Below are 17,051 nucleotides of genomic sequence, written 5' to 3' on the forward strand. Positions count from 1 at the left end.
ATGAACGACCTCCAACGCATTAATCCACTCCTCTGACACCCAAGACATGCGCATCAATCCCATAACATACTGTCGGAGAATCACTTCAACAGCCCATACCTCTTCGGAATAAAGACCCTCACCTTCTGCCTCAACTCCTGAATACCACGACCCCTATCACGAGCCAACAGAAACTAAAAAAATTATGTATTAAAATATATCAAAACCGATAGTTTAAGTATTAAATATATAGTTTATCCTATATTTTTTGGTAAATTACACATTTAGTACTTAAACTATCAGTTTTTTTAAAACCTTAACTAAAGTTTAGTTTTTATTTCATTTTAGTATCTGTTTAAAATTCAACGTAATTTTTTTTAAAAAATGGAAGTTTAGGTATTAAAAGGACAAAAATTGATAGTTTAAACGCGTTACGTTTTTAACGGTGGGATATTATAATGAAACAAAACCTAAAGATTATGTATGATTTTAAAAAAAATTAAAAGTTTAGGTACTAAAAAAATCAAAATTGATAGTTTAAGTATTAAATACGTAGTTTACACTAATTTTTTTATTCTTCTATTACCGTGGCACTCTTTCAATTGACATATAATAAATTTAGTTCTTGACACTAAAAACTGAACAAACTTGATTTTAAAATGTTCAAAACTTATAATTAGAATAAAAAATTCAAAATCCATAATTTAAAATAAAAAATTATAAAAAGTTTATATAATAAAAGATATATATTAAAATAGACCATCACGGAAGACAAACGTTTCTTAGAAAGATTTGTAATTGACATCTGTTTGTTGGGCTGCTGCTGCCTTGGTGTGGTCACGTGCCACGTTTATATGGTACCTTGGTTCGTTTGAGTCATATGGTTGCTTATGGTTGACATGATTGCAGAATATCCATACCCTCTAAATTTTGTGGGATTATATTGATTTTTGTTATTCGAATTTTTTTGCCAGAGTGATTTTGGTTTTGATGTATTCTTTTTCCTTCGTTTAAAATTAAAAATATTTTTTTAAGATATTTCGATCATTGTCGTTATCTTTGTATGTTATCATGTTTTAATTACATACAAGACGCTCTTTTCGAAAAAAAATTAATATTATTTCAATCGATTACTATTATTTTTGATAAACAATCTATTACTATTTTTATTACATGCAAATAAGTCAATTGTTGAAAACATTGTTAAGCTATGATCAATTTAAAGTTGAAATTATAATTTAAGAATAAAAACATTTGGTGCGATTACCCCAATTACAAATCTTGCAGTCGTCACTATGGCTATCTGTTTTCTTCGTTTGACGAATATAAGGTGTTTTGAAAGTCAAATTACGTACACAATGGTTTGACAAAGGAATTTAATGCTGAAATTATGAAACATATCTTTATTTATTATCTTTTACTCTTAATTCAATCGACCATGACGCATCACGTCACTCTCTTGACAAAATTTAACTACACTAATCAAAATAACCCTTACTCCACATCTCTGTTTTGAAAACCGAATCGAATCGGTCAGTTTAATTGGGAATTGTTATTTAGTTCGGTTTAATCTAAACTGGTTGAACCGCTATTAGTGAACCGGTCAGAATCGTTAAACCGTTCGAACCGGAACCGACTGAAAACCGGAAAAAATGAGAAAAAACCGGGATTTTTGTTTAAAAAAAAAATTAAACCAAACAACGTTGTTTGTTAAACGAGCCAAGTCGAACTCGAGTATTGCTGAGCTCGACTCGAACTTGAAAACTTTAAAAGTAAGCTCAACTCAACTCAAACTCACAAGCTAAAAATTATCAAGTTCAACTCAAACTCGAAATATAATATTGAAACTTGAACTCAAAAAGGCTTGAACTCAAATAAAAATTAGAAGCTCGATTGAAGCCTAAAATTCGAGTTTGATTGAAGTGAAAGAATAGTTCACTTAATGCTCACCAAAAGGCTCTATGATTTTGAATGCCAAATTACCTCTATTAATTATATAAGTTAGTTGTGATGCGATTCTATGTTTCTTAGCAATGTGAGATTGTTTTGTTCTCATATTTTTACTCTTTAGACTTTTGGGATGCTCTTCTATGTTTCTTAGCCATCTGAGATTGTTTTTAAAAAAAATTAAACCAAACAATATCATTTTGTTATGTTTTTTTAACCCCAAATTTATTTTTTAATTATAATTATATAATTATATTTATTATTTAATATGTTTTACCTTAAATATTAGGTTGTAGTTAATTTGAATCATTTTGTTTCACTTGATTTTATGGTTTTTAACTTATATATGTTATGACTTGCTTTGAATATGACTTGTGATATAAAAAATTTTTTTATTCAATATTTTTGATATTTTTATTTAATTTTTTAAATAATTATGACGTCGTCCGGTTCTTCTGACCAATCGAATCGATTCAACCGATTGAATCAGTAAACCAATAACATTACCGATTCGCTAACCAATTCGTTAACCGGTACGATTCTGAAAACCATGCTCCACATCCCATCGCTCTTATCTCAATTATTTAAAATAAACTTCAGTGTTAGATGAAATACAAGACATTGCTTTATATATATATATATATATATATATATATATATATAGGCACACACATACTTAAACTGTTAAAATTATAAAACAATCATTAATATTATTGATTTTAATAATATAATCACTTAAAATGTTAAAAAATATTTTAAATATCATTGATTTTGTGTTATTAATACATGAACACCCATTTTTTAAAATATTTTTAAATTTATGATGTAAAGACTGATGAGTTAATGATCTTAGAAAAAATGAGAGGTTGAGATCAGTGATTCAATTTTTTTTTTCATTCTCTTTTCGTCACGTTCTATTGACAACAATAGAAAGCTACAAGTATCAAAGGTCTCGAGAAAGACCGGAGAAGGACCGCAATTAACTGCACAGCTCTTCTATGTCAGTATTCTAAGGTTGTTGAAGTCTTTGTTGCAGCTTGCAAGAGCATTTGAGGTTAGTTCCAAATCTGGGTTTTGTTTGGTTTTTCAAGAAAATATAGGAAAATGAATAAAAGCAGGGAAAAGAATGAGAGATTTCATGATTTAGATCTCTTCATTTTGTGTTGGTTTGCTTGGATATGTTCAAAAAGTCATGCTTGGTCTTTATGGCTGGTTTTTATTCCTTGTTTTCTTGGATTCTTATGAGCCAGAAAATAATGGTTCAAAGATTGAAAATTTTATTAGTGTTATTAGCAGAACGCAGGGGGAAAAGGAGTAGCTTTTCCCCCCCTCTCGATTGTTTAGTTTTCTGGGCTAATCTATGATGTTTTAGCTTTGAATTCTGAAAAATTAGGCTCTGGTACTTGAAGTTTCAAATTTGTATGGTGGAATGTTTTACAAAGGTTTCCATTTTCCAAAAATATGAAGTTTTTTTTGGGTAGTTGGGTTATGTAGATCAGATCATATAATTTCTTGATGTGCTAAAAAACTATGGAGATTGAGAAATTTTTACTTGTTTTGGGAGTTTGAATTCCATGGAAGATTTTTACATTTCAAATTTCGAGCAATGCTGGCATGTTTCTAAACTTTATAATGGCCAGGCAGGGTTTCCGTCTGTCTTAAGGCATTCAATTTGAACAGCAGGTGGTGATGACTTGTTTCTCATTTTTATTTTCGAGAAAGAAGAAAACTTTCTCAGGTGAACATACCGTAGAGATCGATGAAGGTATGCTGTTAACTCGACTGAATGTTCTCAGGTGATGACTTAATGTTCTTGTAAAAGTTCCTAATGCATGCTTATTGGCACAGAGGTTTCCGGTATTCAGAACACTAAAATGTTTACTTACAAGGAGCTGAAAATGGCAACTGGAAACTTTCATTTTTCCAATAAAATTGGATCGGGAGGTTTCGGTATCGTCTACAAGGTGATTGCAAACTTCTTTTGGTCAGATATTTTGGAAACGATGCTTGACTTCGAAACTAATCCTGTTTTATTGTTTTGTCATTAGATGCTAAGTTGCTAACTTCTTAAGGTTATTTTTGTAATGAACAGGGAACTCTTAGAGATGGTACCACGGCTGCTATAAAGGTGCTATCGGCAGGCTCGAATCAAGGGGTGCGGGAGTTCTTGACGGAAATAAATGTGGTTGCTGATATAGAGCATGAAAACCTGGTTGAGTTGTACGGCTGTTGCGTGGAAGGGAAACATAGGATTTTGGTCTACAGCTATCTTGAGAACAACAGCCTAGCACAAACACTCCTTGGTAATTATTGCCGTGTTCGATCCGTTTTTAATATATGCTTGAACGATAATAACCTAAGGTCTCTTACCTTTTAGGTGGAAGGGATAGCAGTATGCAGTTTAGCTGGAAAGCAAGGCGCAACATTTGCATTGGTGTTGCAAAGGGGCTTGCATTTCTTCACGAGGAAGTTCGACCACATATTGTTCACAGGGACATCAAAGCAAGCAATATTCTACTTGATAAAAATCTCAATCCCAAAATTTCGGATTTCGGTCTGGCAAAGCTTTTCCCAGACAACACGACCCACATAAGTACACGTGTCACTGGAACAATGTGAGTTCTTAAATAGCTGCATATACTTGTCAGTTCTATCTCTCGTTCTTAGTGAACAGAGTAAGTATAGTGTACATGATAGTTTCAAAAATATCAAGTAATTTGAACCAGTTTTAATGAAAGGGTATACATTTTTCTGTGAGGAATGGTTGGTGATGAAGTGCCGGGTATTCCGGCTTTACAAACATTTTTTTTCACTTGATTATGCTTGTCGTCGCATCCTTTTTGGTGAACTGTTAGCCTCTGGTACAAGCTTTGCATAATTTGTTTAACGATCTGTGTATGTTCCTTTCTGTATTTCCAGTTTATTTGTCTATCCTTATGTGGTTTATGTAGAGGCTATCTCGCTCCTGAGTATGCTGTAAGAGGTCAATTGACGAGGAAAGCAGATATTTACAGTTTTGGCGTTTTACTGTTGGAAATTGTTAGCGGTAGATGCAATACAAACAGAAGATTGCCTGTGTCGGAGCAATTTCTTCTTCAAAGAGTATGGATTTCTCTGTTGTCTTACCGTTCCCTACATCACTACCATAATTCAAATCTTTTTGTATTTTTGACATAACTAATAGCCGTATAGTCTCTCAGCACGCGATATACTTATTCAATCCGTTGATCCTACAGCTTTAACCTTAAACAAACATTATAGCATACTCGTGATAATGTTCGGAACCGAAAAATTTCATGCATATGCAATGAGTAAATTGCTGATACTGCTAAAAGCTAAAGTAGATTTTGCCAATGTTTCATATAATGCAAATGTCATATATCTCAGTGTATGTACCTTTTCACAAGAGTTTATACCTTTAGGTTCTTGACCTGCTTATTTGTGTTCTGTACTTATTCCATGTTGTTTGGTCTCAAATGGCGGAGTCGTGTGATTTTCACCCAATCTTCTAGGTCAATCTCCACTTAGCTAAGCCACTGACTCCATGCCTGACCTTCATCTGCAGCCAACACATCAGGTGTTTCCATTCGGGTCATGATGTTCCATGGTGAAATTCTCCAAACTCTGTATACATAAATTGCATGAGTGTTGCCTCAAAGTCTCCAGTCTGTGTGTTCTGTGCTTTGGCATTTTTCCGAGCTTCGTGTGTTTTTATTTGGTTCTTTGGTGTTACGACTTACGGTTTTGAGATTCGTTGGTTAATGGATTTACTACTGCAGGCATGGAACATGTATGAGTGTGGGAAACTACTGGAATTAGTTGATCCATTATTGAACGGAGAATTCGATGATGAAGAAGCACACAAATTCCTAAAGATTAGTTTACTTTGCACCCAAGACTTGTCGAAACTACGACCATCCATGTCTCAAGTGGTGAAGATGCTAATGGGAGAGGAAGTTGTGAATGACCAGAATATATCGAAGCCTGGCCTTCTTTCAGATATCACGACACTCAGAGACCAAAAAAATAAATCTGGCAATACTTCTGAAGGCACAGGCAGAGGAGGCAATTCATCTTCATCATCAGAGAACATTACTGTATCAAATGCTACAATGACATTCAATTCAATATTCGATCGAAGCAATTAGGTTGATCTATTCTTGTTTCGGTACTCGTTAGCTATAGTTCTGAAAAGTTTTCTGCCTCATTTTTTTGAAGTAAAAATCTGGGTTTCGGGGTTTGCTTAGCTAAATTATACCTTGTTCACCTTTCCTGCCTTGTGAGAGAAGCAATGATGTAAATTTTAATCATTTGGGGCTTAATATTTTGATTCTTTTTTAATCACTCGTGGGCTCACTCTTGTTTCATTGTTCTGAACATTTTTAAGGATCAATCTCTTCACTGTTTGAGCTGTTTTTCGAATTGGTTGAACTGAACATGCGACAAGAAAGCCTTTATGTTGCTCGAAAGAGTGGTTTAACGTTGCAAATATGTTCTATAAATCTGTTAGAAAAGATTCAACATAACAGCTAAATTGTTCCATATTTGTGACTCTTTAAGGTTTTTCTGTCTTAAGATCAAATTCTCATGTAAACTACATGCTCCATTCTCAAATGCCAAGCACCTCTTATGGGTATCAGGAATTACCAGTCATAAATACTTGTTTTAGATGAATTCAAAGACGATTTTAGGCAATATTGGTATGAATGTACACTTAAAATTTGTTTTTTTATGGAGACTACAAAAATGGGGAAGATCAGCACATCAGATCATTTTGATAAGATTGAATTGTGCACCATTTCAGTCGTTTAAGTTTGAATATTTCAAGTTGTCTATGAAGTGACTGTACATAGTAAATAATTCATCTAGCATTACATCATCGCCTGTAACCTGCAAGAACACATAACATGCTCAGAAAATAAACTACACTGGCTGTTCTAACTCTAATCGATATTAGATGTTGATTTAATTGTACAACGAAATACAAGTACCTGAAGAAAACATACCTATAGCTTGCTGCAACCAGGTGCAAATCCCTGAAGAAATCTCTCATCTTTCCTTCGATCGTTTCTCTTCTTACTTGAAATCATCACCATATCTACAAGACTACAACTTATTGTTGTCGGCTTCTTCAGGCTGGGGTATTGATGTATTCTTCTTTTGTAGGATCAGTCTTTGAACTTCGGTTCTGAATTCTGAGGCCCCTTTTCTTGATTTTCAGCACTATCTTTCGCTGCCTCATTCAAAGGTTGGCCTCCCTTATATTTTTCAACCTCAGCATCCTCCCTTATATTTATCAACCTCAACATCCTCCCTTATATCTCTCTCATCTGAGGATAAAATCTTTATTTTCTCTCTAGCTTTTCTCTTTATTTTCGCATATTCCTCTATTTTCTTTTAAATTTCGTTTTCAACAATTGCTAAGCATGACCAATTTTTTTTAAGCCGAAGACTAAAGCGAATGTTCAATTCCAAATATGAGAATTGTAAGGCACTTAAATCGCTTCGGGATTTTTCTCTATGTTTTCTGAACTTACTTTACAAATCAAAACAATTTTCAACATTGGTCTGGATATTGTTATGATTAATGTTGGAAGAAGGATTGCCTTATTGAAGCACATTCGACTCCCCGAGAACACACTGAGCAAAATTATTTGCTAAGAGGAAACTGAGATCGGAATCAGTTATTGTTGAAACGACACAATCCGAGTTGACAGTAAAGAAATCCGTTTCGATGATCTGAGGAATTTGAGGCAAATCTGAAGTCTGAGACCGTTTTCAATATAAGTTTTCTTTATCTCAATTTATTTATTTAATTTTCATCTCATTATACTTCTTTAAATAATTTAAAAACCCCTTTTATATTTATTACTATTTTTTTCATTATTTTTTTATTTTTCCTTTTTTATTTATAATTATTTATTTTATTAAGAAGCCGAAATTATTTTGATAACAAAACAAGAGTTATCAACAATCCAAAACAAATGGCTCATCTTCAGTACCACCACTAAAGTTGGCCTCATCAGGCTCATCAAACAAATCGAGACGAAGATTTACAAGCTTTATGAAAAAACTAATATGGTTTAATTCGAGGTATAAAAGGGCAAAGTGAATTCCATTTGAAGCATTGGATATTTGACCCAATAGACTCAAAAAGACGCAGAACAATTTGCCATACCATGTCAACAGCTTCAGTGTCACTTCCATGGTGATCCTGCAGATCACAGAAAACATATAGGTAAGAATAGCGGACTTGAACGTAACAAACGGTTTTGAGGTTAATTACGATGAATATCAGCCATGAAAAATGAAATATCTTAAGTACAAATAAAACTACGAATCAAACTTAACTGAGATCCATACCTAACATAAACTCTAATTGATAGAAAGGTCTGCTGCTCTTTTGATTTGTGTCCATGTTGATTCTGCAATAGATGTTATATATAATGAGTGAGAAAAGAGAATAAAATAGTCTATTAATTTTCACCTTCTATGTTATAGATATAGGACATCCTTCATAGACATGAATGTTAAAGCTATAATCATTAAACTGTTTAATTAATTCAAAATTAAGAGTGAATTAATAATCACGAGCATACTCATTACTTACCATCTTTATCAAACATGTTCAATGCTTTTAGAAACTTTTGTTTGATTTTCTTCAGCTCAACCACAACATCCTTCATATCTTTTCTTTCTTCTGGTAATTCAGTTGAACAACCCAAAGCTAGCTCCATGATAGACGAAATACAATTTGCCTTAACAACAAAGTGCTCGTCCTTTGTTCTTAATAAATCAGCATCCCTAATATCTATCATTCCTTTAGACAATGATCTTTCCACCCAATCCCTCATGGTCATTTCTTCGGTAAAAATTTCATCAGTTGGCTTTTTCTTTGTGAATGTTTCTATTAGGACAATCCCATAGCTATAGACGTCACATTTTATAGAAACAATTCCTGTTGATCCGAATTCTGCATTTCAAACATGATCAAAGCATAATTAATCCTTAATTATTTCTCTCATATCTAATTATATATACAGATACACATGAAACAATATAAAAGAAGAAAAAAAGGAAACCTATCATAAAAAACCCTCAAAATTCACCTGGTGCCATATATCCGATAGTTGCAAAAGTCATGGTTTGTTTCATTACATCGCCTTCTCCCAACAATTTGGAAATGCCAAAATCTCCCACATGTGCAACCATGTCATCATCAAGTAGAATATTACTCGGTTTCAGGTCGCAATGAATTACAGGTGTTGGATGTCCAGTATGGAGATGTTCTAGAGCTGTTGCAACATCTATCATTATGTTCATCCTTTGTAAGATATCAAGAGAACAATCTTCAGAATGTAACCACTTCTCAAGGCTTCCATTAGACATGAAATCAAGCACCAAAGCTTTAAACTCAACATTAGAGCAGCAAGTAATGACCTTTACAAGATTCCGATGAACTATATTGCGCAATGCCTCACATTCAATGTCAAAGCTCCTGAATGCTCCTTCTCTCTGCAAATTGAAGACTTTGATTGCTACTTCCATTCCATCTGAAAGCCTTCCTCTATATACATATCCAAAACTCCCCGAACCAAGCAAATTGCTTTCCTCAAATCCATTGGTTGCTTGTGAAAGTTCAGCACGTGAAATTGTTCTCCATGTTTTCAAAAACAATGAATCATCCTGAATTGGTAGGGATGTACTCCTACCGTGGCATTTTCTATACATAATAGTTAAGACTATTAGTATTATGACAATCCCAATTGTCGGTAAGCCATACCTTAAAGCATGCAATATCATCATCTTGGAACTTTTGTGGATGTTTTTCTTGCAAGGTGGGATGAGCAATCTCGGTGGACCACAAAGTGCATGGTTATTCATGAATGATGCGGTAGAAAAGTTTGGAAAACATCCATGGGTTGGAATTTCTCCTTCAAGACTATTGAAAGAAACATTAAATTTTTTCAGGTATGAAAGCTTTTCCAAAGACTTAGGAATGATTCCCGAGAGATTGTTATTGCTTAAATCCAAGAATTCCAAACTAATCAAATCACCAAATGATTCAGGGATATGACCATGCAATTTATTATTAGATAAATCTAATGAAACCAAAGTTTGAAGACCTCCAATTGTAGATGAGATATCACCTATGAGCAGATTGTTTGATAAATTCAATTGCACCAGACTCCTCAAAACTCCAACATCAAGAGCATGTGAGTTGTTAAGGTAATTTGATGACAAATCTATTAGTAAGATATCTTTAAGATTCCACAAAGTTGATGGTATTGCAGAACTCAATTTGTTGGAACTTAAGTCAAGATATCTCAAAGAAGTCAAATTACCCAAACACTTGTGTACAGGTCCATGCAGATCATTCAACGATAAAGACAAGGTGTATAATCTCTCCAAACCACATATACTTTCTGAGATGGACCCTTCTAATTTGTTAGTGTAAAAATCTAAATACTGGAGATTTCTCAGTCGTCCAATTGAAGTCGGAATAGATCCACTCAACTGATTGCTTCCAAGCTGTAAAAGCAACAAGCTGCTTAAGTTACCTATTTCCATAGGAACATTACCTTTAAGCTTACAATTGTAAGCATAAAAGTATTGAAGGGATGTCGAAAGGTTCCCGATATAAGCAGGGAGTACACCATGCAATGGATTTTCCGTAATTAATAGTTTTGTCAAATTCCTGCAATTCGACAAAGAAGAAAGAAAGGTCCACTCGTGAGTTGCAGATTCTGTGGTCAAATTATTGAATCCGATATTTAACCATTCAAGGTGCCTTAAGTTGCCAAGCGTATTTGGAATTAGGCCAAAGAAGAAGTTCTTCTGTAACTCTAGACGCTTGAGCATGGAAGCATTAGAGATAGAAGCGGGAATGTTTCCGCTAAGTTTATTTCCCCACAAAACAAGCTTCTCAAGCTTTGGAACGTTGGTCATGAGCGGCAAGTTTCCTGCTAAAAATGCATCTTTTAGTATATCACAAAAAGTATGTTATCGAATGTGATAACCAAAGTAAGAAATAAATTAACGTGAATGTATCGGACTTGGAAAAAAACTAAAAAGCAAACAACATACCTTCTAAATTGTTGTCATATAAATATATTCCCTGGAGGATAGTTGAGTTCCAAATACTTCTTGGAATGATCCCCCTGAATTTATTTGCAAATAGTGATAAAATCTGAAGACTAGAGCATTCGCTTATACTTGATGGTATATTACCAGATAATTCCATCTTACTCAAGTAAAGTTCTTCAAGCTTGGGAAGTCGGTGACACAAATCATCAGGCAAACTACCTGATAGACTATTGTTGGAGAGAGCAATAGTCTTTAGAGAAGAAATATTGAAAATAGAAGTCCGAATCTGACCAAACAGTTGATTGATTGCCAAACTCAAGATCTCTAGATTGGACATGTTGACTAGTGTTTGAGGGATTTCTCCATTAAGGCGGTTGAATCTTAATCGAAGGACCCTCAAACGATGAAGGTGTCCCAATTCATTAGGCAGATGGCCATAGAAATGGTTGTTGCTCAAGTCAAGAGAATGTAGAAATGAAAGATTCCCAAGGTGTGGAGGGATGGTACCCGTGAGATCCATGCTTGTAAGATTCAAAGCTACAACTCTTTCATGTATGACACCACAAGAAACACCAACCCACTTGCAGACTGGAGTAGAGGTCGTCCAGTTGTTGGCCAATACATTTTGAGGATCCACAATTCCATCTTTAAATTGGACAAGTGCAAACTGATCAGTGCTGAGATTCCTGACAGCAGTAGCTGATGAGCAAACTATGAAACATTGTATCCACAAAACAGAAAGCAGATGGAAGCAAGGATTGTACTTCATGATTATAAGCCAAGAAAAGAGAAAAGTAGGATGATGGAGAAAATCGCAGAGATGCTTAAATAGGAATTTTATTACTACATTTCTTGGGACATGAATGTTAGTTGGGTGAACGAAACTCGACTAAAAAAATCGATTTTTTCAATTTCGAGTTATTCGAGTTGAATTATTTGAGTCACCTCAAATTATCAATTTAGTTTTCGAGTTCGAGTCAAGTCAAAATTTTGAAATTTTGAATTACTCGACAAACCAAAAATTTGACTAAATATTTTGACAGTTTTTCAATTTAGTCTTTTATTTCATTATTCCTTCATTTTAAGTACATTTTTACTAAATTTGAACCGCATGCTTCTAAATCATCGTAGAATACATATGTACTTTCAATTCCTCTTTATCAAAACAAATTTTTTATTTTTCAATTTAGTTCCACATTTTTTCATAATTTTCTTATTTTTTCAATTCATCTTTTTATTTTAAACCCATTTTCCCCAAAGTTGAACCACCTGCTCACATACCACAATAGGGTACCTATGTAACTCCAATTCTTACCTTTTTACTAAAAATGTACTTCTTTTTTATTTAGTCCCTTAAATTTACATTTTATTCAATTTGGTCTTTTGACTACAATTGTTAGCAAATTCTTTGTTCCAATCAATTCCTTGACTCCTTTGTACTCCTATCAATATTTTACCCTCAAAATATTTTCTTTAAAATATAATATTAGGAACATATTTTATAATATTAGATTATCTTTAATATATTAAATAATATTATAATGTAATATATATATATATATATCTTATATGGTTAGAGGAAGTCAAAAAATTAGAACAAATCCTTCTCATAAAACTTAAATAATTATAATAATACTAGTATAAAAACTAACTCAACTCAACTCAAAAAAAAATTTAAGTTAAGTTCGAGTTGTAAAATATGACTCGTCAACTTAAATTACTCAAAATATTTTGAACAGACTCGACTTGATCGAATACTCGCTCCTACATTTTGATATCAAGAGATTAAAAAAAACGATAAACTTGAGATCAAATACTTGTATTGTCACAACCCAATTTAAAGAAATTAGAATAAAAATAAATAAAAATTTAGAAGCAATTTAATGAACTTTGGGGACTAAATTGCAAGTTTTCATAACTTGTATGTCGTTTTAGAAAGTTCCAGGAAATTCATGGACTTGAACCAGAATTAACCCATTCTATGTTATCAGAGAAAAAAAATAAAAGAAATGGTTAGGTGTTGCGGGGTGTCAAACCCCTACCACCCATGAGGTCGGCCATGCCCTAGCCATTTAGGATAAGGTATTGTTGTTGATATATTTATTAAATATATCATATAGGGGTTTAAAACCCGATTAACCCTAAAAATACCAAAATCCAAAACCCCCAAAGCCCTAAATTCCTCCATGTCAACCCTCTCTATCGCCTCAATCCGTCATCGTCCGGCCACCCAGCTCGAGCCACCACCCCCGTTCGGCTTGTCATCGACCGGGTGAGCAAAACCCTTCTTTCAAAATCGATGTCGTTCGCCGTAAAACCTGTCGTAAAGTTTTGACAAAACCCCAAAACTCGTGAGATTTTCTCTCAATTTTTGGACGATCAAGGCATCGGTTTGCCTTACCGCCGGTGAGGTTGTGTTCGCCGTCCTCGGACGCTCGTGTCCGAACCCGTGGGTCAATGCTTTACCATCGTTTCATTGTCATCAGAGTGGGTAAGCTAGGTTTTAATATTTTGGGTGATTTCGGCAAGTTTTGTTGTGAAATTGGTTGAATCATGCATAAATTGGAGTGTGTAGAAGACATGGGAGTAATCGTTCGATGGAAACAAACCCCGTCGCCGTCGCACACGCCGCCACTCACTGGCAGTGCACATGGGGCTCTCTGGCCGGTCCAGAAAGCTTCTGGAATTGGTTGAGTCAGACCGAACCGGTCTGAACTGAGTTAACTTGTCTAAGTCAACCTGGACCGAGTCAACTTGTCCGAGTCAACCCGTTGACTTTGACCGTTGACTTTGACCAAAAAATTTAAAAAATTTAAAAAGTCTTATTTAATGTTTTTCGACATCCTGAGTCCGAATCGAAGTTCGTTTTGCCAAATTTGAATCCGAAAGCCTCCAAATTGACCATTAAACCCGAACATGCATATGTACTTAAGCATTTTATTTAAGGATAGTTAAATTAAGGTTAGAGACTGATTGGATATTATTATTTGAAGGTACAAACGACTTTCCCGATCTCTCGATAACTCAACCCAGCTCATCTCGATCAGCTAAACTTCGTGAGCCAGTAGTTACTCGTATGACCCGTGAACTCTATGAATATCTAGATTAGAATATTACTTTGAAATTAACTCGGTTTACTATGAATTAGGTTCAAGCATTGTTGCAGAGCGTGGCGAGGCCGGTGCTTAGTGGATTTGCTGCCTGATTTTCATTTTTACGAGGTGTGTTCCCTATGTGCTACATCATTGTTTTATTTGTTTTGGAACGTGGTTCACTGAAATTTATGATTTATTGTTTTACTGATTTACTGGTTGATGGCTTATGGACTATGTTTAAATGATATATGTTATCTGGTTATTGGTTTTCACTGGAAATATGATTTCGTTGATTATGGATTTATGGAATTTACTACTTACTGTGCAAACTGTATATTTGAGATACGATTTGGGTAGGATACTAGGGTATGGAGGTTCAGCTCTGATCAAGCTAATAATTCCTTACGGACCTACGTTGACCCTTGGGTAGGCTCCGTGGCCTCGAGAACTTTCTTGGGTATGCTCTCAGGCCCCAAGATGCTTCCTTAGGTTGGCTCTTTATATCTACTGGGTATAAGGTAAGCCTTATGGATGCAGTTCTGGGGAACTGCATATGGTGTACGGGAGGAGGGTAAACTACAAGTTTTAAAAACTTAACTTCATCAAGATTTCCATGATATTTTACCGAATTATTACTTGATTATTTTACATACCATGTTTTAATTGCAATATTAGGACACACTAAGCCCTTAGCTCACATTTCAAACTGTTTTCCACTTTCAGATACTCTTGGATAGGAACCCCGTACCAGACACTTGGAGGATCAATACATTTAGTACAAATCATTTTGTTGTAATGTTTTATCTCCCACTCTGCCTTCAATTACAATGACATGTGCCATTATTATAAATACTTGTTTATGTGATTTATTTTGGTTTGCTACTGCTTATGACATGCTTTATTTTACTCTGTTACTGAAGATTTTATCTTTTTCCAATGGATTTATTATTAATCATTATATTTTCATGATGTTATGTTAAAATATGGAATTAAATTATCAAATAACATTTTAGAAATTGTTTTAAGAATTTTTAATATAATTCGTTAGACTTAACCGAAACGCATAGGCTGCGTCTAGGGGTTATATGTATTTCAGTTTTGAAAATTTGACAAACAATTAAAATGCAAATTAATTATCAGTTTTGAAAAATTGACAAACAATTAAAATGCAAGTTAATTAGCATTTATTAAATCAATTATTGAAGACGTGGACACTTAAGTGCCAAGTCACGAAATCATTTATTAAATCAATTATTAAATCATTGAATCACTCGTCCTACCCTATAGGCTTAGATTTTTCTCACCAAATTCCCATCAACTTGACAAAATTTTTCAATTATAATTTTTGTTATCTTTTTATCAACGTCGACATCAACTATTTTGTCATTTTGTATAAAAATTAAAAATTATTTGAAGATGATCAAATATTAATTTTTTAAAAAAAATATAAAAATATATATTTAAATTGTAAAAAATATAAAAATTATCAAATATATATAATGGGCAAAAAGACGATAATTGAAGTCAGCTTAATATTCATTAAGCCCACCAATATATATATTCTTGTTTTTGTTTAAAAAAAATACACAAACATCATAAAAGGTCGGAAGCATTTCATTTAGCTACCAACTTACATTTCCTTAACAAGTCTCCTATCATGAGACCAATCAATTTAATTATATCAAAATCCGAAGGGTCTTTGGGGTTATTGACTTTTCTACCACTGATTTGGAAATGCATGCGAATTAAAAGTTTATCAAGATTATTTTCAGCATTTTTTTTGTTTATATCAAAATAATATATATTAAAATTATTAATTTTTATAATATACGAACTATATATTTTATTATAAGTAAACTATGTAGCTACTTTAGCTTACTGAATCTCTCTTACTATTTTTAGAATAGGTAAACTACAAAAATATTCACTTAATTATTAGTAAGTTTTTGAGTAAAGCACACTCCAAATTGTTAAATGATCCAAGGTCGATCAACTTCACCGAATCATTAGACATTTTCAAGTTATAGGAAAGAAAATGAATCACACTAATCACAAGTCAATATCAAATTATGAATTATAAATATTTAGGTGACATGTACCGACTCAAAATGACATATTAAATTTCGGTTAAGGTTTGGTTCAAGGGATCTACTTTTCTATACCTAATTCAATCATGCGTTAGAAATTTGGCTTGATCCATTCACTTTTTCTCACTAAAATGGAAGTATTCATCAATGGAGAAAAGGGTTAGTGAAATGATGGAGACAACAAAATGGCTTAAATGAATTTTGACAGAAAAATAGTCTAGGAAATTTGCTTTGTAAACTTACTTTCATTCATACGGTATAATTTGTGATTCTATATACTTCTAATCAGGGACAGACTGAGGGTAGAAGAATTTCACTTTGAGAAAATAGCTACAAAGAAAAGAAGAAGATGGTAGCGCTGAAAAGTCAGAGACTACACAGATACATGTGGAAAAAGAGTTTGAACAAGGAGATTCTTCTAAAGCATAACCAGCACATGATGAACAAGAACCAGAGAGTTCTGAAGCTCCAACAACTCGTCAATCAGATCGTGTGAGAAGACGTCCCAATTGGCACTCAGATTATGTTATAGAAGAAAATATTGCATACTGCCTTTTAACAGAGGACGGCGAGCCATCAACATACGAGGAGGCAATAAACAGCTCAGATGTTTCACTGTGGATGATGGCGATGCAAGAAGAAATTGAAGCCCTTCATAAAAATAATACATGGGATCTTGTGCCACTACCACAAGGAAGGAAGCCAATTGGTAACAAATGGGTCTTCAAAATCAAGCGAAATTGTGATGATCAAGTTGAGAGGTATCGTGCAAGACTGGTGGTCAAAGGATATGCTCAAAAAGAAGGTATTGATTTTGAAGATATTAATTTTTTATCCATATTATTATTATTAATAT

The 17,051-nt window shown here is 33.7% G+C and overlaps 2 protein-coding genes across 4 annotated transcripts in view; one reads left to right on the forward strand and one right to left on the reverse strand.

Annotated features, from left to right (window-relative positions):
- The first annotated feature begins 2,864 nt into the window (after positions 1-2,864).
- Positions 2,865-6,391, forward strand: LOC120205235 (cold-responsive protein kinase 1-like). 3 transcript variants are annotated; one of them, XM_039205146.1, is made up of 7 exons: positions 2,865-2,980; positions 3,571-3,691; positions 3,775-3,890; positions 4,019-4,229; positions 4,304-4,541; positions 4,878-5,028; positions 5,706-6,074. In XM_039205146.1, exons 2-7 carry the CDS (start codon positions 3,616-3,618, stop codon positions 6,072-6,074), a joined length of 1,161 nt encoding a protein of 386 aa, XP_039061077.1. In that variant the 5' UTR covers positions 2,865-2,980; positions 3,571-3,615. The 3 variants fall into 3 exon arrangements, with proteins under 3 accessions (XP_039061077.1, XP_039061076.1, XP_039061078.1); XM_039205145.1 differs by having other exon boundaries at positions 2,880-2,980; positions 3,567-3,691; positions 5,706-6,391; XM_039205147.1 differs by lacking the exon at positions 2,865-2,980 and adding an exon at positions 3,339-3,368 and having other exon boundaries at positions 3,567-3,691.
- Positions 6,392-7,893: 1,502 nt separating this feature from the next.
- The window catches only part of LOC120205232 (receptor kinase-like protein Xa21), a 48,630-nt gene continuing 39,472 nt past the window's right edge, over positions 7,894-17,051 (reverse strand). The window contains exons 3-6 of the mRNA XM_039205143.1: positions 9,036-10,889; positions 8,537-8,899; positions 8,131-8,140; positions 7,894-8,032 (exon numbers count right to left, since the gene is read on the reverse strand). Coding sequence (XP_039061074.1) covers positions 7,894-8,032; positions 8,131-8,140; positions 8,537-8,899; positions 9,036-10,889 — 2,366 coding nt within the window. The remainder of the gene's footprint in view (positions 8,033-8,130; positions 8,141-8,536; positions 8,900-9,035; positions 10,890-17,051) is intronic.

The sequence above is a fragment of the Hibiscus syriacus genome, unplaced genomic scaffold (genome assembly GCF_006381635.1).
Source record: "Hibiscus syriacus cultivar Baekdansim isolate YM2019G1 unplaced genomic scaffold, ASM638163v2 tig00012370_pilon, whole genome shotgun sequence".
Lineage (NCBI taxonomy): Eukaryota > Viridiplantae > Streptophyta > Magnoliopsida > Malvales > Malvaceae > Hibiscus > Hibiscus syriacus.